The 22,076-nt window shown below is 40.1% G+C and overlaps 1 protein-coding gene across 1 annotated transcript in view; it reads left to right on the forward strand.

Annotated features, from left to right (window-relative positions):
* The window catches only part of scn4ab (sodium channel, voltage-gated, type IV, alpha, b), a 35,093-nt gene extending 14,411 nt beyond the window's left edge, over nt 1-20,682 (forward strand). Inside the window, exons 9-26 of the mRNA XM_024432921.2 lie at nt 2,759-2,822; nt 3,010-3,151; nt 3,363-3,575; nt 5,757-5,859; nt 6,322-6,560; nt 8,206-8,379; nt 11,549-11,905; nt 12,691-13,140; nt 14,655-14,763; nt 15,330-15,484; nt 15,573-15,746; nt 15,911-16,033; nt 16,300-16,581; nt 16,860-16,913; nt 17,012-17,149; nt 17,298-17,402; nt 17,789-18,059; nt 18,190-20,682. Of these exons, the coding sequence (XP_024288689.1) occupies nt 2,759-2,822; nt 3,010-3,151; nt 3,363-3,575; nt 5,757-5,859; nt 6,322-6,560; nt 8,206-8,379; nt 11,549-11,905; nt 12,691-13,140; nt 14,655-14,763; nt 15,330-15,484; nt 15,573-15,746; nt 15,911-16,033; nt 16,300-16,581; nt 16,860-16,913; nt 17,012-17,149; nt 17,298-17,402; nt 17,789-18,059; nt 18,190-19,463 (4,427 nt within the window). The 3' untranslated portion in view covers nt 19,464-20,682. The remainder of the gene's footprint in view (nt 1-2,758; nt 2,823-3,009; nt 3,152-3,362; nt 3,576-5,756; nt 5,860-6,321; nt 6,561-8,205; nt 8,380-11,548; nt 11,906-12,690; nt 13,141-14,654; nt 14,764-15,329; nt 15,485-15,572; nt 15,747-15,910; nt 16,034-16,299; nt 16,582-16,859; nt 16,914-17,011; nt 17,150-17,297; nt 17,403-17,788; nt 18,060-18,189) is intronic.
* Nucleotides 20,683-22,076: the final 1,394 nt, after the last annotated feature.

Consider the following 22,076-nt stretch of genomic DNA (forward strand, 5'->3'; position numbering starts at 1 on the left):
TGACAACCTGAGGATTAATTATAAACATCGTTTGACATGTTTTGACGAACTTTACCGGTACTAGTAAGATGTATTCGTCTGCATGTTTGGACCGCCTTTGAGCCAGTGGATTACTGAACAAAACACGGCAACAAAACTGAGTTTTTGGGATATAAAGAGGGACTTTATTGAACAAAACAAACATGTATTGTGTAGCTGGGACTCTTGTGACTGCAACCAGTAAAGATCTTCAAAGGTAAGTGATTAATTCTATCGCTATTTCTGACATTCGTGACTCCACGACCTGGTTGGAAAATGTTTGTATGTTTTTGTAAGCATGTCCTCAGATAATCACATGGTATGCTTTTGCCGTAAAGCATTTTTTTAGAAATATGACAAAGCGTCTGGATTAACAAGACATTAATCTTTAAGCCGATGTATAACACTTGTATTTTTATGAATGTTTATTATGACTATTTCTGTATTTTGAATTTGGCGCTCTGCATTTTCACCGGCTGTTGTTGAGGTGGGTCGCTAGAGGAACGCCTACGCCAGAAAGGTTAAATGTATTAATTGGGATTTTGTCACAGTACTATATGATATTACTGTATATAATAACTATATAAATATGTAAAAAACATTTATATAAGAATAACATTTATATAAGTACAGTGCCTTCGGAATGTATTCAGACCCCTTGACCTTTTCTACATTTTGTTACCTTACAGCCTTATTCTAAAATGTATTAAATGAATACAAATTCCTCAGAAATCAACACACAATACCCCATAATGTAGTAACTGGCTGCAGGGAAGTCAGGCGCAGGAGAGCAGAATTGGGTAGCAAACGGAGCCCTTTAATATGGTGAACAAACACACGGCACTAAGAAAGGTAAACAAATACAGGTAGACATAACCAGGCGCAAACCAGTCTGAACTGCACATACACTTAACAACAAACAATTCCACACACAGACAGAGGGTAATATACATTCAGTCTGATGAGGGAATGTGAACCAGGTGTCCGGAAAAACAAGACAAAACAAATGGAAAATTAAAGGTGGAGCGGCGATGGCTAGAAGACCGGTGACGTCGACCGCCGAACACCGCCTGAATAAAAGAGGGACCGACCTCTGTGGAAGTTGTGACACATAATGACAAAGCGAAAACAGGTTTCTTGACATTTTTTGGAAAAAACAGAAATACCTTACTTACATAAGTATTCAGACCCTTTGCTATGAGACTTGAAATTGAGCTAAGGTGTATGCTGTTTCCATTGATCATCCTTGAGATGTTTTTACAACTTGATTGGATTCCACCTGTGGTAAATTCAATTGATTGAACGTGATTTGGAAAGGCACTCATCTGTCTATGTAAGGTTCCACAATTGACAGTGCATGTCAGAGCAAAAACCAAGCAATGAGGTCGAAGGAGTTGTCCTTAGATTTCTGAGACAGGATTGTATCGAGGCACAGATCTGGGGAAGTGTACCAACACATTTCTGCAGAATTGAAGGTCCCCAAGAACAGTGGCCTTCATCATTCTTCAATGGAAGAAGTTTAGAATCACCAAGACTCTTCCTAGAGCTGGCCAAACTGAGCAATCAGGGGAGAAGGGCCCTGGTCAGGGAGGTGATCAAGAATTTGATGATCACTCACACAGAGCTCCAGAGTTCCACTGTGGAGATGGAATAACCTTCAAGAGAAGCAAAACCATCTCTGCAGCACTCCACCAATCAGGCTATTACGGTAGAGTGGCCAGATAGAAACCACTCCTCAGTAGAAGGCACATGACAGCCCGCTTGGAGTTTGCCAAATGGCACCTAAAGACTCTCAGACCATGAGAAACAAGATTTTCTGGTCTGATGAAACCAAGATTAAACTCTTTGGCCTGAATGCCAAGCGTCACACCTGGCACCGTCCCTACGATGAAGCATGGTGATGGCAGCATTATGTTGTGGGGGTGTTTATCAGCGGTAGGCACTGGGAGACTAGTCAGGATTGAGGCAAAGATGAGCGCAGCAAAGTACGGAGAGATCCTTGATAAAACCTGCTCCAGAGCACTCAGAACCCCAGACTGTGGCGAAGGTTCACCTTCCAACAGGACAATGACCCTAAACACACAGCGAAGGCAACGCAGGAGTGGGTTTGGGACAAGTCTCTGAATGTCCTTGAGTGGCCCAGCCATCAAGGAAAATAGATGTGTAGCTCCCCATCCAACCTGACAGAGCTTGAGAGGATCTTTCTTTTTTAATTGTATTTATTTATTTAACCTTTATTTAACTAGGCAAGCCAGTTTAAGAACACATTCTTATTTACAATGACGGCCAAAACCGGACGATGCAGGGCCATTTGTGCGCCGCCCTATGGGACTCCCAATCACTGCCGGATGTGATGCAGATCTGTAGAGAAGAATGGGAGAAACTCCCCAAATACAGGTGTACCAAGCTTGTAGCGTCATACCCAAGTAGACTCAAGGCTGTAATTGCTGCTAAAGGGGCTTCAATAAAGTCAAGTGTCTGAATACTTATGTAAATGTCATATTTATGTTTACATTTTTTAATAAATTAGCAAAAAAAAATCTAAAAACCTGTTTTGCTTTGTCATTATGGGGTAGTGTGTGTAGATTGATGAGGGAAAAACACTATTCAATTCATTTTAGAATAAGGCTGTAAAGTAATAAAATGTGGAAAAAGTGAAAGAGGCTGAATATTTTTTGAATGCACTGTATATCAACTTGATGCACTCTCTAATGGAGGTCCCTTCTCTGTTTTCCTCCAGCAAACCATTACTTCCTTCCTGGAATGTTAGACCCTCTTCTTTGTGGAAACGCTTCTGATGCTGGGTAGGTTTTTTGGGATATCAGAGTTGAGCATATGGGTAGCTTTATAATCTTACCCTTTCTCTGTTGATAATGCAATAAATACATGGTGCAAAGAATTTCAACATAGTTCAAATTCAACATGTCTTTGAATGCTGAAGACCATATGTCCTATTACATTTGTTGTGCCTATTCATTGGCATTTTGACAGAATATGTCCTGAAGGATACACGTGTATGAAGGCCGGAGGGAATCCCAACTATGGATACACAAGCTACGACAATTTTGGATGGGCCTACCTTGCCCTAATTCAGCTCATGACACAGGACTTCTGGGAAAATCTACTCCAGCTGGTGCGTATACATCATGTGCTCCGATGACTATGACATAGAGATTTATTTGCTCCTGATATTTCCTGAAATCTACGTCTGTAACATCAGCCGGTAGACCAGGTTTGAATTTGAGAGATTGCAATCTTATATGTCATCAGGGATATTGATACAGAAAGAGTACTCACTCGGTTTACTGGTGAGTTAACTGGTCATTTTTCCCCTCTACCCATAGACTCTTCGCTCAGCAGGGAAAACCTACATGATTTTCTTTGTGGTGGTGATCTTCCTGTGCTCGTTCTACCTGATCAACCTGATCCTAGCTGTGGTGGCCATAGCGCATGCTGAGCAGAACGAGGCCACCAGGGCCGAGGCCAAGGAGAAGGAGGAGGAGTATGCCATGATCATGGTGCAGCTGAAGGAAAGGAGAGAAGCGGAGGTCAAAGAGGTGTGATCAACTTACTATGTATGTGAAGAGCTTTGAAACAAGTAATTGCTCTCTTTGATCAGATGATGGTTGAAAGAGTAAGATTTAGATAGTCGATTCAACTCTAGATTAAAATGTCTGACGAACTGGATAAATACAAAAAGGTCCTAGTAATCATTCTAAGTGTTCATTTGCAGATTACTTCTCATGTTGGTCATTCTCGTCCTTAGTTTGCTTGATTCTGGTCAGTGATTGACTGATTATTTGACTGACAGGCATCATGAACACCATGAACACACTGAAATTGCTGGCAGTCAGACGTCACCGTCCAGTAGAACATCTAAGAAAGAGAACGATGAAAGGCAGATCAAGAGGTTGCTGATGATGAGGTGTGTACTTCCTCCAGCCTTGATAAGTAGGCGAGTCTTTAAAGGACTCCAATGGAGGCATCATGGTCAGAGCCAATGCCAATAAGGTCCTGGCAGACCAGGAGGTGAGCCGCATGGCTCAGATGGGTTGCTGTGCTCTTGATGTTGTGACCTTTTTCACACTAATGTGCCGACCTGAAACAAACTGTGCTGGCTTGGATATTGTTTATTCATATAGTTTATTCCTTTTCAGGATAGTTTCAGCAACTATGATGAATGCATAACCAATGAATGAATGCATAACCTACTCAGTACAGCTTGGATTGGTTAGGCTCGGTTTGTCTCTGAAAAAGTGGTCTGCTGGCCTCCTGAGAGGCATCACTACAGACCCGGGTTCGATACCAGGCTGTATCACAACTGGCCGTGTCCCATAGGGGGGCCCAGTTCCATTTGGGTTAGGGGAGGGTTTGGCCAGGGGGGCTTTACTTGGCTCATTGCGCTCTAGTGACTCCTTGTGGCAGGCTGGGCGACTGCAGGCTGATCTCAGTCATCAGGTAAACAGTCTTTCCTCCGACATATTGGTGTGGCTGGCTGGCTTCCAGGTTAAGCGGTCGAGTGTTAAGAAGCGCGGTTTGGCGGGTCATGTTTCAGAGGACGCATGACTTGACCTTTGCCTCCCGAGCAAGTTAGGGAGTTGCAGCGATGAGAAAAGATTGAAATTGTGGAGAAAATAAGGGGGTTATCTTCTCTAGGGTAGGGGGCAGCTTTTGGAATTTTGGATGAAAAGCATGCCCAAATTAAACTGCCTTCTACTCAGGCCCAGAAGATAGGATATGCATATGATTGGTAGATTTAGATAGAAAACGCTCTAAAGTTTCCAACACTGTTAAAATAGTGTCAGTGACAGAACTGATTTGGCAGGCGAAAACCTGAGAAAAATCCATTCAGGAAGTAGGATTTTTTTGTTTTGTTGTAGTTTTCTATTCAATGCCATTACAGTGACCATTGACTTAGGACTCAAATTGCAGTTCCTATGCCTTCCACTAGATGTCAACAGTCTTTAGAAATTGTTTCAGAAAATGAGGGAGTAAGAGCAGTCTGAATGAGTGGACCCTGCCGTGTCACAGAGCTTTTTCATGTGCGCGACCGAGAGAGTTCCTTTCTTGTTTACCTTTTATATTGACGACGTTATTGTTCGGTTTAAATATTATCAATTATTTAGGCTAAAAACAACCTGAGGATTGATTGTGAACATCGTTTGAAATGTTTCTATGAACTTTACGGATACTATTTGGATATTTTTGTCTGCCTGTTGTGACTGCGTTTGAGCCTGTGGAGTACTGAAGAAAACGTGCAAACAAAAGTGAGGTTTTTGGATATAAAGAGACTTTGTCGAACAAAAGGAACAGTTATTGAATAAATGAATGTCTTCTGAGTGCAAACATATGAAGATCATCAAAGGTAAGTGATTCATTTTATCTCTATTTCTGACTTGTGTAACTCTTCTACTTGGCTGGTTACTGTTTGTAATGATTTGTCTGGTGGGCTATGTTCTCAAATAATCGTAAGTTATGCTTTCGCCGTAAAGCATTTTTAAAATCTGACACCGTTGTTGGATTCACAAGAAAGTCATCTTCAAACCTATGTAAAATAGTTGTATCTTTTCTGAATTATTATAATGAGAATTTCTGTATTTGAATTTGGGGCACTGCAATCTCACTGGATGTTGGCCAGGTGGGACGCCACATACCCTAGAGAGGTAAACAAAACATTTTTTAAAGTGTGTTGCTATGCGCCTGGTGATGTTTGTCTTTGTTCTGCTGTTGTGTTGAAGAGGGCCAGTAGACCCAAGGGGAGAAAGGACAAGCTGGAAGTAGCAGGCCTTCAGAAGAAGACACCCAGTTCACCCAGTGTCTACAGCCAAGATGCCATGGACGGTAACTGTCACAAATCGCAATGGATCTGTGTACGAGAAATGTAATGTCCTAAGGAATCCATGTGTGGGACTGGAATGTGATGTATAGGACTGTTATTGCGATATCCACCCATACCTGTGTTCTAATTGGCTCCTGTTTTAGAGCAAGGGCTTCTTTTATATCCTTTTATGAGTTATGCAGTTTCATCATTAAAGTTTCCCATCTAATGCACTGATGACGTACTGTTTCAGCTGCTTCAGCAATAAGACCAACAACCCACAGTCTTACACGTTTGAACTTTAGGTGCTCAAGACAAGTAATACTTTTCAAGACCTACATAGACTTTAATAATACTTTTGAACATTAAGTGCTGCAAACAATGAATAAAGGTTGAAAACAAATCAGGGTCATGTACAAAATAACAAAAACTCACAAAATGTACTCTGATGTTAACACCTTCCTCCTTTACCGTCATTTCAACAGATTTGGAGGAGGAACTGAGGCCTTGTCCTCCTTGCTGGTACAAGTGTTCAGACGTATTCCTGAAATGGAACTGCTGTGTGCCCTGGGTGACTTTCAAGAAGTGGGTGTACTTCATAGTGATGGACCCATTCATGGACTTGGTCATCACCATCTGCATTGTACTCAACATCATGTTCTTGGCCATGGAGCACTACCCCATGACAATAGAGTTTGAAGAAGTGCTGAGTGTGGGGAACTTGGTGAGTTAACTTCCTTAATGATGCTCTTCCACTTTACTTCTTCTCTTGCCATGATAGGGGTACCTTAGCTTTTTATGGCTGCAGGGGCAGTATTGAAAAGCTTGGATGAAAAGGTGCCCATATCAAACGGTCTGCTCCTCAGTCATAGTTGCTAATAATAGCATATTATTATTAGTACTGGATAGAAAACACTCTGAAGTTTCTAAAACTGTTTGAATGATGTCTGTGAGTATAACAGAACTCATATTGGCAGGCAAAATCCTGAGTTGAAATCAAAACAGGAAGTCAGAAATCTGAGCTTGTATGTATTCACCAAAATGAGTCCCCAATGAAATCCACTTGAGATATGAATGATTTTACACTGCCTAGGGGTTCCACTAGATGTCAACCACCAATAGAAATTATAATGAGGCTTCTATGTTGTTGTGGGAGTGAATGAGAGCAGAACTTATCAGATGTCCATCAAGCAGCCATTTTATGATCCCACTTTGTCCTCATGGTAGTCACTTGCGTTCCATTGCTCACAAAGACAAGAAAGAATACTCCGGTTGGAACTTTATTGAAGCTATATGTTAAAAACATCCTAATGATTGATTCTGTACTTAGTTTGAAATGTTTCTTCGACCGATAATATCACTTTTTAAAGTTTTTGTCCAATATAACGCTGACCAGAATGAGCTTTTGGATATGTATACCAAACGCTCTAACAAAAGAAGGTATTTGGACATAAATAACGGACATTTTCGAACAAAACAAACATTTATTGTGGACCTGGGATTCCTGGAGTGCTTTCTGATGTAGATCATCAAAGGTAAGGGAATATTTATCATGTAATTTCTTGTTTATGTTGACGCCATCTTTGCGGCTGTGGTGTTTTTAAATTGAGCGCCGTCTCAGATTATTGCATGTATTTCTTTTTCCGTAAAGTTTTTTTTAAATCTGACACAGCGGTTGCATTAAGGAGAGGTATATCTATAATTCCATGTGTATAACTATATTATCATCTATATTTATGTTGAGTATTTCTGTTGAATGATTTGGCTATGCAAAATCACTTGATGTTTTTGGAACTAGTGAATCTAACGCGCCAATGGAAGATCAGATTTTTTTTTTCATATAAATATGAACTTTATCAAACAAAACATGCATGTATTGTGTAACATGAAGTCCTATGAGTGTCATCTGATGAAGATAATTCAAGGGTTGTGATTAATTTGATCTTTATTTCAGCTTTTTGTGAATGCTATATTTTGCTGGAAAATGGCTGTGCTTATTGTGGTTTGGTGGAGACCTAACATAATCATTTGTAGTGCTTTCGCTGAAAAGCCTATTTGAAATCAGACACTTTGGTGGGATTAACAACGAGAAAATCTTTAAAATTATATAAGAGACGTGTGTTTTAGGAATTGTAACTATGAGATTTCTGTGGTTTGAATTTGGCGCCCTCTATTTTCACTGGTAGTTGTCATATCGATCCCAGTATCGGGATTGCAGCCATAAAAGGTAAAAAATCTCTCTCTCAAAATGATCATGTTAAAAACGCAGGTTTACAGTGCAAGCAGAAACCATGAGAATCTACATATCTACACACGACACAGTTTTCAATAGAATTCACTAGGCCCCGCCTCTCTCATCTCTTGCACAGGTCTTCATAGGAATCTTCACAGCAGAGATGGTGCTGAAGCTCATCGCCATGGATCCGTACTACTACTTCCAGGTCGGGGGGAACATCTTCGACAGCATCATTGTGGCAATCAGCCTGATGGAGCTGTGGCTGGCCGACGTCGAGGGTCTTTCCGTGCTTCGCTCCTTCCGTCTGGTGAGGGTCCCTCCACCCACAATTTAGATCATACTCTCTGTGTAACTGTGCAGTGAGAATCAATCACGATCGATCAATACATGTTCATAAACTAGTTACAAGAGTAGGGTTGAAAACTACTGGGTAATTTACCAAAATTACCGGAATCTTCTGTAATTTGAGTAATTAGCAGGTCATCTATGGCAATCTGTGGTAACTTCGGTCATTTATACTTGAAGAACTTGTATATTATGTATTCATATTATTCATTTTGTATATCTGTGTCCATACTGTCCTTGAGTTTCTAGTGGATAGACTATATGGTTTAATCGAAAATAGCCTAATGAAAGAAGCATCTAATCAACAATGCCATTCTTTTTTTATCAACTCTTCCAACTATTGACAATTTTTCACATCTGCCATCAGTTTGACTCTACAACATTTATGATAAAGACATTGTAAAACGCTATGTATTGACATGGTCAAATAAATAGGTGTGAAAATCTTTTTTAAACATACATTTGAAGTCAGAAGTTTAAGTTGGAGTCATTAACTTGTTTTTCAACCACTCCACAAATTTCTTGTTAGCAAACTATAGTTTTGGCAAGTCAGTTAGGTCATCTACTTTGTGCATGACACAAGTAATTTTTCCAACAATTGTTTACAGATGATTTAACTTATAATTCACTGTATCACAATTCCAGTGGGTCAGAAGTTTACATACACTATGTTGACTGTGCCTTTAAACCGCTTGAAAAATTCCAGAAAATTATGTCATGGCTTTAGAAGCTTCGGACAGGCTAATTGACATAATTTGAGTCAATTGGAGGTGTACCTTTGGATGTTTTTCAAGGCCTACCTTCAAACTCAGTGCCTCTTTGCTTGACATCATGGGAAAATCAAAAGACACCAGCCATGACCTCCAAATGCCTGAAGGTACCACGTTCATCTGTACAAACAATAGTACGCAAGTATAAACACCATGGGACCACACAGCCATCATACCGCTCAGGAAGGAGGCGCGTTCATGCTCCTAGAGATGACTTTGGACGTACTTTGGTACGAACTTTGGTACTTTGGAACAAAGGACCTTGTGAAAATGCTGGAGGAAACAGGTACAAACGTATTTATATCCACAGTAAAACGAGTCCTATAATCGACATAACCTGAAAGGCCGCTCAGCAAGGAAGAAGTCACTGCTCCAAAACCGCCATAAAAAAGCCAGACTATGGTTTGCAACTGCACATGGGGACAAAGATCTTACTTTTTGTAGAAATGTCCTCTGGTCTGATGAAACAAAAATATAACTGTTTGACCATAATGGCCATTGTTATGTTTGGAGGAAAAAGGGGGAGGCTTGCTAGCCGAAGAACACCATCCCAACCGTGAAGCACAGGGGTGGCAGCATCATGTTGTGGTGGTGCTTGCTGCAGGAGGGACTGGTGCACGTCACAAAATAGATGGCATCATGAGGCAGGACAATTATGTGGATATATTGAAACAATCAAGACATCAGTCAGGAAGTTAAAGCTTGGTCGCAAATGGGTCTTCCAAATGGACAATGACCCCAAGCATACTTCCAAAGTTGTGGCAAAATGGCTTAAGGACAACAAAGTCAAAGTATTGGAGTGGCCATCACAAAGCCCTGACCTCAATCCTATAGAAAATTTGTGGTCAGAACTGAAAAAGTGTGTGCGAGCAAGGAGGCCTACAAACCTGACTCAGTTTCACCAGCTCTGTCAGGAGCAATGGGCCAAAATTCACCCAACTTATTGAGGGAAGCTTGTGGAAGGCTACTTGAAACGTTTGACCAAAGTTAAACAATTGAAAGGCAATGCTACCAAATACTAATTGAGTGTATGTAAACGTCTGACCCACTGGGAATGTAATGAAAGAAATAAAAGCTGAAATAAATCATTCTCTCTACTATTATTCTGACATTTTACATTCTTAAAATACAGGGAATTTTTACTCTGATTAAATGTCAGGAATTGTGAGAAAATGAGTTTAAATGTATTTGGCTAAGTGTTTGTAAATTTCCTACTTCAACTATGTCATGCTGAAACCCTCATATTAAACATCACTAAGTTTTTTTTTTAAATCACCTTATTAGATTATATTATAAATGCCAAAGAATATATTAATGCAACATGCAACAATTTCAACGACTTTACTGAGGGACAGTTTTATTTAAGGAAATCAGTCAATTGAAATAAATAAATAAGGCCCAAAAGGGCTTTATTACAGACATAAATTCCTCCTCAGTTTCATCAGCACTCCGGGTGGCCTCTGACCATCTCGCAGGTGAAGAAGCAGCATGTGGAGGTCCTGGGCTTGCGTGGTTACACATAGTCTGCGGTTGTGAGGCTGGTTGGACATACTGCCAAATTCTCTAAAACGACATCGGAAGTGGTAGAGAAATGAACATTAAATTCTCTGGCAACAGCTCTGGTGGACATTCCTGCAGTCAGCATTCCAATTGCATGCTCCTTGAAAACTTGAGACATCTGTGGCGTTGTGTGACAAAAGTGCACATTTTAGAGTGGCCTTTTATTTTACCCAGCCCCAGGGTCACCTGTGTAATTATCATGCTGTTTAATCAGCTTCTTGTTATGCCACACCTGCCAGGTGAATGGATTATCTTGGCAAAGGAGTAATGCTTTCTAAAAGGGATGTAAACAAGTCTGGGCATAAAATCTGAGTGAAATTAGCTTTTTGTACCTTATGGAATATTTCTGGGATCTTATTTAATCTCATGAAACATGGAACCAGCACTACATGTTACGTTTATACTTTTGTTCAGTAAATATTTTTTTTACATGTGATAAAGCCACACAGAGGGCCATATACAATTCCAGACACCTGTGATAATCTCAAGTACCCCAAAAGATCATTAGATCTTAGATAAATTAGATATCATTAGATTTTAAAAAAGAAATAACTAGAAAGTTACAAAGATATTGGTAGTTTACTGGTAAACTTTAAAAGTTACCAGTAATATACCCTCCTTTTGCAACCCTATGCAAGATAATATCAAGTAAAGTGATACTAACTCTGCAAACCTATTTATTGGGCCAGTGTCCTGGACACAGCTCAATGGAAAATCAAGTTTTGATTACATTTTTTAAAGCAGTTTCTGGGAAATCAGCCCTATGTAACCTTATAATGTCTCTGATTGTTTTGGGGACAGATGCGTGTTTTCAAGCAGGCCAAATCCTGGCCCACACTCAGCATGACAATCAAGATCATCGGTAATTCAGTGGTCACCCTAGTTAACATCACTCTGGTTCTGGCCATCATCATCTTCATGTTTGCCGTGGGGGGCATGCATCTCTTCGGCAAGAGCTACAAAGAGTGTGTCTGCAAGATCTCCTTGGACTGCATGCTGCCCCGCTGGCACATGGGTGACTTCTTCCACGCTCTTCTCATCATCTTCCGGGTGCTGTGCGGAGAGTGGATCGAGTCCATGTGGGAATGCATGGAGGTGGCCGGACAGGGCATTTGTCTTGTCTTCTTCATGATGGTCATGGTCATCGGTAAACTAGTGGTGAGTGATGGGCACTGGAGGGTGGGCATTGAACTATTTTGGTGTTTAGTTAGTTCATGGATTATTCAAAAGGTGTAATACACATAACATGAAAGATCAGGGAGCGTGTTTGGTGGAGCGCTCCATGCATACAGTGCACATACCACAGATGCAGCTCTTATGTTGCTGTTAGATAATGAGTAGATTATGCCAGCTCCACATTCTTTTGATGGATACCAGGCGGTCCTTCACTGTAAACAAAACTGGTTGTGTTTCCTCTTTGGTTATTCATAGGATGAAGAGAGGAAATAGCTATGCCAGTTTACCAAAAACCTGACAACAAACAATGTGCCAAAGACAAGCATGGCTTTCTGTCTGAACTCCCGGGAGAATCTCATTGACTAGTAGTGGCATTGAATAGGACACACACCATTCACTCAATGGAGAGGCTATTATTAGTTCCATGATATGGGCCAGCAGTTCTGACCTTGGGGTGTTTGGGGATCCACTGGGGCAGGTGGCATAGATAAAATAGCAGGGGGCTTACAGGAATCATGGAGGGGGCAGCCTTAAGTCTACTGATGATGTAGCAGGCGTTTGAGGTCACGCAAGTCCAATACCACTGTTAGATACTATTGAGAGGTAAAGTTACACGCTTACTGTCTGACTTTTAGAATACTTTTGACAATATTAACCAGAAGAAATTGACAGATAATAATTTCACTACCCTGGTTCAAGAACATCGGGGACAACAATAACAAATACGATGTGCTAAAAAAATCCAGTTGTTCTAACTATCCATCCAGGTGTTGAACCTCTTCTTGACCTTTCTGCTGAGCTCGTTCAGCCGTTACAACCTGGCGGCTCCAGAGGAGGACGGGGAGATGAACAACCTGCAGATCGCCACCAGCAGGATTACCAGGGGCATGGACTGGGCCAAGGCATACATCATCAAGCAGTTCTGCATTATCATAGGCAACCAGCCTAAGGAGGATGGAGACGGGGCTGACGGTAATGGGGGTAGTAATGGGGATGTGGACGGCCTCCCAAAGGACAGCTTGGCTTTGAAAAATATCAATTCCAGTGACAACCCAAAGGCTGATTTGGAGCTCAAAATGCTGGACGATGTTAACCCAAGTGGATTTCTTGCAAATGCGAATTTGACCCTGGATGTACCTATTGCCAAAATGGAGTCTGATGATGATGAGGATGACAGTTCTGAAGTGAAAGGAGAAGGCACAAATGAGGATGCTAAGGTAAGACCTTGGCATTATTGATGAGTAAAACTTGACACAGACATCTGTTCCCACTAGGCACACACTGGTTGAATCGTCATTGTTTCCATGTCAGTTCAATGAAATTACGGTGAACCAACGTGGTATAGATTCTGAATTGACGTCCGTGCCCAGTGGGTTATATTTTCAGCATTCATTACAAACAATATAGAGTCATCAAGACTAAGGCTTCATACTGACAAGAGAAATAACCGATATACAAGCACATACTTGCACTTCATATGTTGTTGTCATTTGCAATATTATTAGTACTAGTATTATTCTATTCAGTATCAGTGTTATTGTAATGCTGATAAGATAAATAACCTTTTCCTTTTGGTACATTTTATGGGATTTCTTATAGTCATGGCCAAATAACTTAAGCAAACTACAGTATTTTAATTCCGCAGTGACAATCAAAATAAATCTGTCTGCTGCTGACATGCAGGGTAGACTACCCACATAAAATATATAATACTACCAGTACTTAGTATAGAATTCTGTAGTAATATGTATTATACTGTGGAATACTATACTACACACTGTAGTATCCCTTGATCATGTGTAGTACTTACTATATAATGGTTTAGCATACTGTAGAATACTATAGTAAATACTACAATATTATCCACCAAAAAGCACTATAGTAAATACTACAGTAATGTCTGCAAAAACGAGTGGCGCAGCAGTTTAAGGCACTGCATCTCAGGGCAAGTGGTGTCACTAGTCCCTGGTTCAAATCCAGGCTGTATCACATCTGGCTGTTATCGGGAGTCCCATAGGGCAGTGTACAATTGGCCCAGCGTCACCAGGCTTTAGTCGGTGTAGGTGTAACCGATGTGAAATGGCTAGCTAGTTAGCAGGGTGCGCGCTAATAGCGTTTCAATCAGTGATGTCACTTGCTCTGAGACCTTGAAGTAGTTGTTCCTCTTGCTCTGCAACAGCTGCACAAACTCCTAAAGGAAACACTTCAGGCCACTCGCAGTTAACATATAACATTATTGAATTACAATTTATATTTACGTTCTTCTGTGCAGGGGTTGAATAATATTTTGGAGCTGACATGTTTACAAACTTTAAAGAGACTGTAGGGCAACAGTTGCTATGTCCTACTTCTTTCCCACAGTGTGTTTACTATTTAATATAATGTGACAAGCGGCACTGTATGTGAAAGAGATACCATATGAATATGTGACTGGGCAAAGAGTTATTGGCACATAAGTAACTTAAATCATTCCTCCTCTTACTAACCCATATAATGTTGTGCTGTTTCCCAGGAATATCTGCTCAAAACAGTGACTAAATAAAGGTCATAGTAAATTGATGATATGACATTTCATATCTCTCAAACCAACCCAGATTAAACTCTGAGTTCAAGATACAATTTAATTAAAGGGATAGTTCTCATTTTGTTTTTTGTGTGTTTTTTTACCTATAAAATTAGCTACAAATGGGATATCCAAGATGATCTAATACAGATGTCTCTTTCACTACAGCAAAGGAAACCTATTGCACAGGACAATGCCTCTTTGATCTGCAGGACAAGTGTGGAAGTGGAGAAAGAAGAGGCAAACCCCACCAGCCCTGAGAACTGCTGGACTGCGAGTAAGAGGATCTCCCTCTTACAGGCTTGATGCTGTAACTCCATGGGAGTCAATATACACGAAACAAAAATATAAATGCAACATGTAATGTGTTGGTCCCATGTTCCATGAGCTGAAATAAAAGATCCCACAAATATAACTCAGTAAAATCTTTGAAATTGTTGCATGTTGCATTTTTTTTTTGTTCAGAATACTGTAGTTAACCTACATCAGCCTCCAATGATTTGCTTAGTTGTTCAGGGGGAGAGCGGGAGAGAGAGCAGGGCTCGCTTACATAGTGTAATTTTGATTGAGTCATGTTGCATTTCCCTGGCTGATAAGACAATGACTATACTGCCTATTTAAGTGGAGGTTCCCTGTATGTTTCAAATGGTAGAATACATTTTAAGTGAACATGAATTCAGTAGCACCCCTCTCATCTCCATGAATGAGCATTATTTTTTTCACCTGCATTGATTGTACTTCTGAAATGCCTGACTTGACAAATGTGGACCGTACTGGTAGATGGTACGAGGGATGTTTTGCCTAATCTTACTCATATGTTCTCCTTCCTCAAACCTCTGATAGCATGTATTGGACGATGCCCTTGCCTTGATTGTGACATCACCACGGGCAAAGGAAAAACTTGGTGGAACTTCAGGAAGACATGCTTCCTCATTGTGGAGCACAACTACTTTCAGTCCTTTATCATCTTCATGATCCTGATGAGTAGTGGAGCTTTGGTGAGATGCCTTCTTTCAGTGCAATGCGGATACCGACATATGGTGTTTTGAAACAGCTGTCCGTGATATTTTGCTCAATTCTTCACAGGCTTTTGAAGACATACACATTGAACAGCGCAGGACCATAAAAGTCATCCTGGAATATGCTGATCAAGTCTTCACCTACGTGTTCATTATTGAGATGCTCTTGAAGTGGGTGGCTTACGGATTCCAGGCCTACTTCACAAATGCATGGTGCTGGCTGGACTTCCTCATTGTGAATGTAAGGCAAAGTAATAGCCCATGCCCATCTGGGTAGTGCATCCTAGTCATATTTTATATTTTCAACAATTATAAGTAATATTTCATCAATATAAATGATCAAAATTTCAGTTCCTTTTAGAAAGGTAATCTTCACATGTTGTCATCACATCCCAAATCTCCTAGGTGTCTATGATTAGTTTAACGGCTAACATTCTGGGCTACGCTGAACTTGGGTCAATCAAATCTCTTCGAAAGTTACGGGCTTTGCGGCCCCTCCGTGCCCTGTCCAGATTTGAGGGAATGAAGGTGAGTCTTTTACAAGTCGAGAAAACTGAAATAAGAGAAGTGGTGTATTTGATGAGTCCCGAACATGTAAATCTGTGGCCTTAGAAATTAAATGCATTTGTTGATACATTTTCTAGATCTGATCAACAATGCAAAGAGTATTTCACTCCAATTAGTCTCAGCAGTTCAACATGAATCCCTTTTTACATCCTGTACAAGCTCTGCTTTTACTAGAGATTTGATTGGCAGGTTCACTCAAATTTGGGCACATCATTTCCTTTCCACAGGTGGTGGTGAACGCTCTGGTGGGGGCCATTCCTTCCATTGTCAATGTGCTTCTAGTGTGCGTCACCTTCTGGCTCATCTTCAGCATCATTGGAGTCAACATGTTTGCTGGGAAGTACTACTACTGCTTCAATACCACGTCTGAGGAGATGTTCTCTGCTGACATTGTGAACAACAGGACCGAATGCTTGCAACTAATAGAGGGTAATGCCGACGTGCGCTGGATGAACTCAAAGATCAACTTTGACAACGTGGGCATGGGCTACCTTTCCCTCCTGCAAGTAGTGAGTTTCAAAACAGGTTGCTTACTAATCATATAGCCTGCTACTCAATCGAATCAATCAAATGTATTTATAAAGCCCTTCTTACATCAGCTGATGTCACAAAGTGCTGTACAGAAACCCAGCCAAAACCCCAAACAGCAAGCAATGCAGGTGTTGAACCTCTGTTGTATAGTTGAAGTTGTTTAAAGTGGTAATGTATGCCTACTGTAATGTATGCCTACTGAAACAGCCTACTGTTTCTTACAGCATACATTTTTTTCTCTTTTTTTTTCTCTCAGGCAACATTTAAAGGATGGCTGGGTATAATGTATAGCGCTGTGGATTCACGTATTGTAAGACAATTCCTTAATACTGTAATAATGATTATACACTTTGAAATGAGTATGAAAACAACCTAATTTCTTATGATTTGATCCTCTCTGTCAACAAGGTGGGAGAGCAACCCATGTATGAGGATAATGTTTACATGTACATCTACTTTGTCATGTTCATCATCTTTGGGACCTTCGTCATGCTGAATCTCTTCATTGGTGTCATTATCGACAACTTCAACCAGCAAAAAAAGAAGATACGTAGCCTTCCTACAGCATAATATCACAAAATAGCAAACACAGCATGCAAGCCTTTCTAAAACATTATCACAACAATACTATACACATATAAATGACAAGTATTTTAGATGACATGCACATGAAAATAACTGTATGTCTCTATACTTTGGAGGGAAAAATATTTTCATGACAGACGAACAGAATAAATACTACAATGCCATGAAAAAGCTTGGTTCCAAGAAGCTACAGAAACCCATTCCTAGACCCAAGGTAAGCACCTGCTTGAGTTACTGGGAAATTGCCTAAAGATGTAGAACAAAAGAGTGTGTATTCTATACCATCTACTCTAGATGCTATACCAGCCCTTACACATCAGTTAAGTGACAGTGTTCTTAGTTCAAATAGAAGTGTATCATCACCAACGTTTAAGAAGAACATTTTAAGTTAAATACGGACCACTCAATGAAAAGGTATTGGCCAGGCTTGATCACTATCTGCTCTTATCCGCTTCTGTTCCTCCCCTATGAAGATAACTTTCCCTCCAAAGTATAGAGACACACTGTTATTTTCATGTGCATGTCATTGACCTAACATATCTCTGATTCACTCTGTTTTGTCCTATCTTTCTCTTGGTCTCTGTTGATTGGCGGTTGAAGAACAAATTCGCAGGCATTATTTATGACCTGATCACCCAACAATTCTTCGAGGTCTTCATTATTGTGCTGATCTGCCTCAGCATGGTAACGATGATGGTGGACACGGATGACCAGAGCGAGGAGAAGGATAGCATCCTCTTCTTCATCAACCTGGTGTTTATCTTCATCTTCATCGCAGAGTGTATCCTCAAGTTGATCGGATTGCGGCAATATTATTTTACCGTCGGATGGAATATTTTAGATTTTGTCGTCGTCATTCTCTCCATCCTTGGTGAATATGAAGAAAAGACTGTATGCATTAGTCGTGTAGCTACAGAATTCTTTATTTTTGCTGAAATGAAACATGATTGAAGAACATAGTAATAAGAATGAAAACTGAATTATTATTTTTTCCATTCCAGGTTTACTGCTGGCGGACGTCATAGAGAAGTATTTTGTCTCACCTACCCTTTTCCGTGTCGTAAGACTGGCCAGGATTGGTCGAGTTCTGAGACTCATCCGAGGAGCTCAAGGCATCCGGACACTGTTGTTTTCCCTGAGGATGTCACTTCCAGCTATCTTCAACATTGGGCTCCTGTTCTTCCTCATCATGTTTATCTTCTCCATTTTTGGAATGTCCAACTTTGCGTATGTCAAAAAGGAGTCCGGAATAGACGATATGATCAATTTTGAAACTTTTGGCAACAGTATCATTTGTCTGTTCATGATCACAACCTTAGCCGGTTGGGACAGTGTCCTCTCACCCATGATGAGTAGTACACCTCCGAACTGTGACCCGTACATTGAAAATCCAGGCACAGATGTAAGAGGCAACTGCAGCAGCCTTGGTTGGGGAATTCTTTTTATCTGCAGCTACATCATCGTGTGTTTCTTTCTTGTGGTCAACATGTACATTGCCGTTATTCTCGAGAACTTCAATGTTGTCATCGAGGAGAGCGGCAACCCGCTGTGTGAGGAAGACTTTGAGATGTTCTATGAGACCTGGGAGAAGTTCGACCCTGACGCGTCACAATTCATCGCCTACAACATTTTGTCGGAGTTCTGTGACACGCTTAAAGACCCGCTCAGGATCCCCAAACCCAACGCAATCAAGCTGATCACCATGGACCTTCCCGTTGTCCCTGGGGATAAGATCCACTGTCTGGACATCCTGCTGGCGCTGACCACAGAGGTGCTGGGAGAATCAGGGGAGATGGATGCCATGAAGGAGAGCATGGAGGAGAAGTTCATGGCCAAAAAACCCTTTAAAGTGTCATTCAAGCCAATCACCACCACCCTGAGGCGAAAGCAGGAGGAGGTAGCAGCTGTTGTTATTCAGAGAGCCTATTGTAAGCATCTGCTGAGAAGTTCAATGAAACTCGCTTCCCACAAGTACCATGAGAAGAAAGAGTTAACCAAGGAGGACGAAGCGCCGCCAGAGCAGGAAGGAATGATTGCCATCAGAATGAGCAAACTGTATGAAAGCCAACAATCACTCGGGGTGGATGAAACCGTTGTAGATATGGATTCTTATGTAAAACTGGAGAGAAAAGAACTGACAGCGACACAACCTCCTGTGGTGACTACTGAAACGCCGCCGCCTGTGGAGCTTCAGAACGAGATCATCTCGCACTCTGCCCCCTTTGTCATCCCGGCCTCAACCCATAACTCACAGCTGAAAGAGTCCCATGTTTGAATAGCTAGTGCAACCAATGGATAAACACTTCATCATCATGGTCATCTGCCTTTGACGATGAGACCGCTTCTTCATCTCCAAAGTCCAACTTTGGTATGTTTGGCTTGGGTTAGAGTCTGAGTTTCTTGCTAACTAAGTCTTTGAGGGACACATTGAGCCCACCCCACTGAATCTAAGCGATTGCATAGAGATGATGGTATAACGAATATAGCAGTCAATGTTAATTGATGTTGATGATAACCTGGAATGTATTGACTGAGAAATCATAGATATTGTTGGCAAGACAATCACCAAAGCCTGAGTTGAAAGTTTGGGCCCATTTATGGATGCAAGCCCAGTTGTGGTAGCAGACCCCTTGTAATATATAGTTGAGATCATTTGAGAATGAAATAACCTAAGAGATAGTTAGCCATGTATAAGATAATAATAAGTGAATTAAACTCCATCTCACAAGTGAGTAGGGACCTGACTCCTATGGTTTTACTCTTAACACAAAAACATACTTTCAGTCCCATGAAAGTATTTTAATAAATATGTTCCTTTTCGTATTTTGTATACCTTTTTTATTCAACTGTTTGTTGGGTTGGCAGGAAGCCTAGTGGTTCGAGCGTTGGACCAGTAACTGAAAGGTTGCTAGATTGAATCCCTGAGCTGACAAGCTAAAAATATGTTGTTCTGCCCCTGAACAAGGCAGTTAAACCACTGTTCCTAGTCTGTCATTGTAATTAAGAATTTGTTCTTAATTTGTTCTTAACTGACTTGCCTAGTTAAATAAATATAACATATTCTACTGCACTTGCAGTATTAATTGCAACGAAAAAGGCAAGCAATAATCTCATCTGTATCTTCAAAGTTGAAATAGGACTTCAAAAACAGGATTCTCAAGAATATTATAGATTTTTCATATGGAATCTGACTTTTGGTACATGTATCATTTTAATCTAAACTTGTATGACTTCCCTATAACTTTCCAAATACCAGTACAAGAACGTCAAAGAAAAATTTTAAAAATATTTTGTATTGAATACAATTCTATTTTGAAGTTATTATTTGTCTGGAGTTTGGTTTGACGTATTCGGCCAACACTTTTGTGTGTTCATTTAAGGTATTAAAGCAAATACTAACACTGGTATTTAGAGTATATACAAAGTATTTTACATTTTTTTTACCCCAAAAATATTTAGTAACAAATATGACCTGTGCCTTTAACATCTGAAAATGAGAACACTTTAATGAAAAAACAGGTTTAGAAAACAGATTGAGAAAGGATTTGCGTTTGCAATTAGGATCGGACCCTTTTTCTCAATTTTCGCCTAAAATTACATACCCAAATCTAACTGCCTGTAGCTCAGGACCTGAAGCAAGGATATGCATATTCTTGATACCATTTGAAAGGAAACACTTTGAAGTTTGTGGAAATGTGAAAGTAATGTAGGAGAATATAACACATTAGATCTGGTAAAAGATGTAACAAAGAAAAAACATGCGGTTTTTTTGTATTTTTGTATTTTATTTTTTATTTTTTGTACTATCATCTTTGAAATGCCATGATGTATTTTACCAGCCCAGGCGCATTTTAGATTTTGAAAATGTTTTTGTTACTTACACCCTCATGCTAATCACATTAGCTTACATTAGCTCAATCAACCGTTCCACGACACACACACACACACACACACACACACACACACACACACACACACCTATCCCGTAGAGGTTAACTAATTCTGCTGAATAACAACTAATTTTTACACTGTCAGTTTTCTTTTATTGTCGAATTTCTTAATTTTCTGTATATTTTCCTTTGATTATATTTTTAAGGAAATTAACTTTCCTTTTCAGTTTTTCTCATTGTAGTAACACAACTAACCTACTAAGTACTGTAGTAATACAAGTACTACTAACAGTGTTCAGTTTTTAATCTGCAATTATTTATGCTATTAAGCAGTATGATGATAGAAATGAATAATTACATATTTTTACAATGTGCTGAAAATGTACTGGTCAGTTTATTGGAACATGGGGCTTGTAACACCAGAGTTGTTGTTTTTGGTTTTCACAAGGGGCACATACCACATGTGTTAACTGAGTCACTTCGGATAAAAGTTTCAGCTAAAATGGCCATACAAGTCTTAACACAGAAATGTCTTAATCATGGGAATATGGTAGGAAAGCACTTTGAAGCCTTGTTAGGAACGTAGTTTATTCATTAAAAAGTGTGATGTTAACTACTTTTTAATTATACTTTAATATCAATCTCACCTAAATGTGTGTACAGTATCTTACACAATCTCTGTCTGGAGAGGCACATTTTACAATTGATACTAATCCACTCCGATAAGCACAATCAAGCACACTGCAATTTCTTTGGAAACTTAGATAACATAAGTACATTTTTCTATTTATTTCAGGGATTCAATAATTCTAACCCGTTTTTACTTCATTTGAATTAAGGACAAATACTAAGCTAGCAACGTCATACTTTTGTACAAGAGCTTCCATGTTTGTTAAACCAAGTGTGCCTATTTGTAAGTGCTACCTACAACAGCAGTTCATCCAAAGGGAGACTGGTTTGCCTGTAAATCATGTTCTGCGCACTGTGTGAACATTCAA

Source organism: Oncorhynchus tshawytscha, linkage group LG09 (assembly GCF_018296145.1).
Source record: "Oncorhynchus tshawytscha isolate Ot180627B linkage group LG09, Otsh_v2.0, whole genome shotgun sequence".
NCBI lineage: Eukaryota > Metazoa > Chordata > Actinopteri > Salmoniformes > Salmonidae > Oncorhynchus > Oncorhynchus tshawytscha.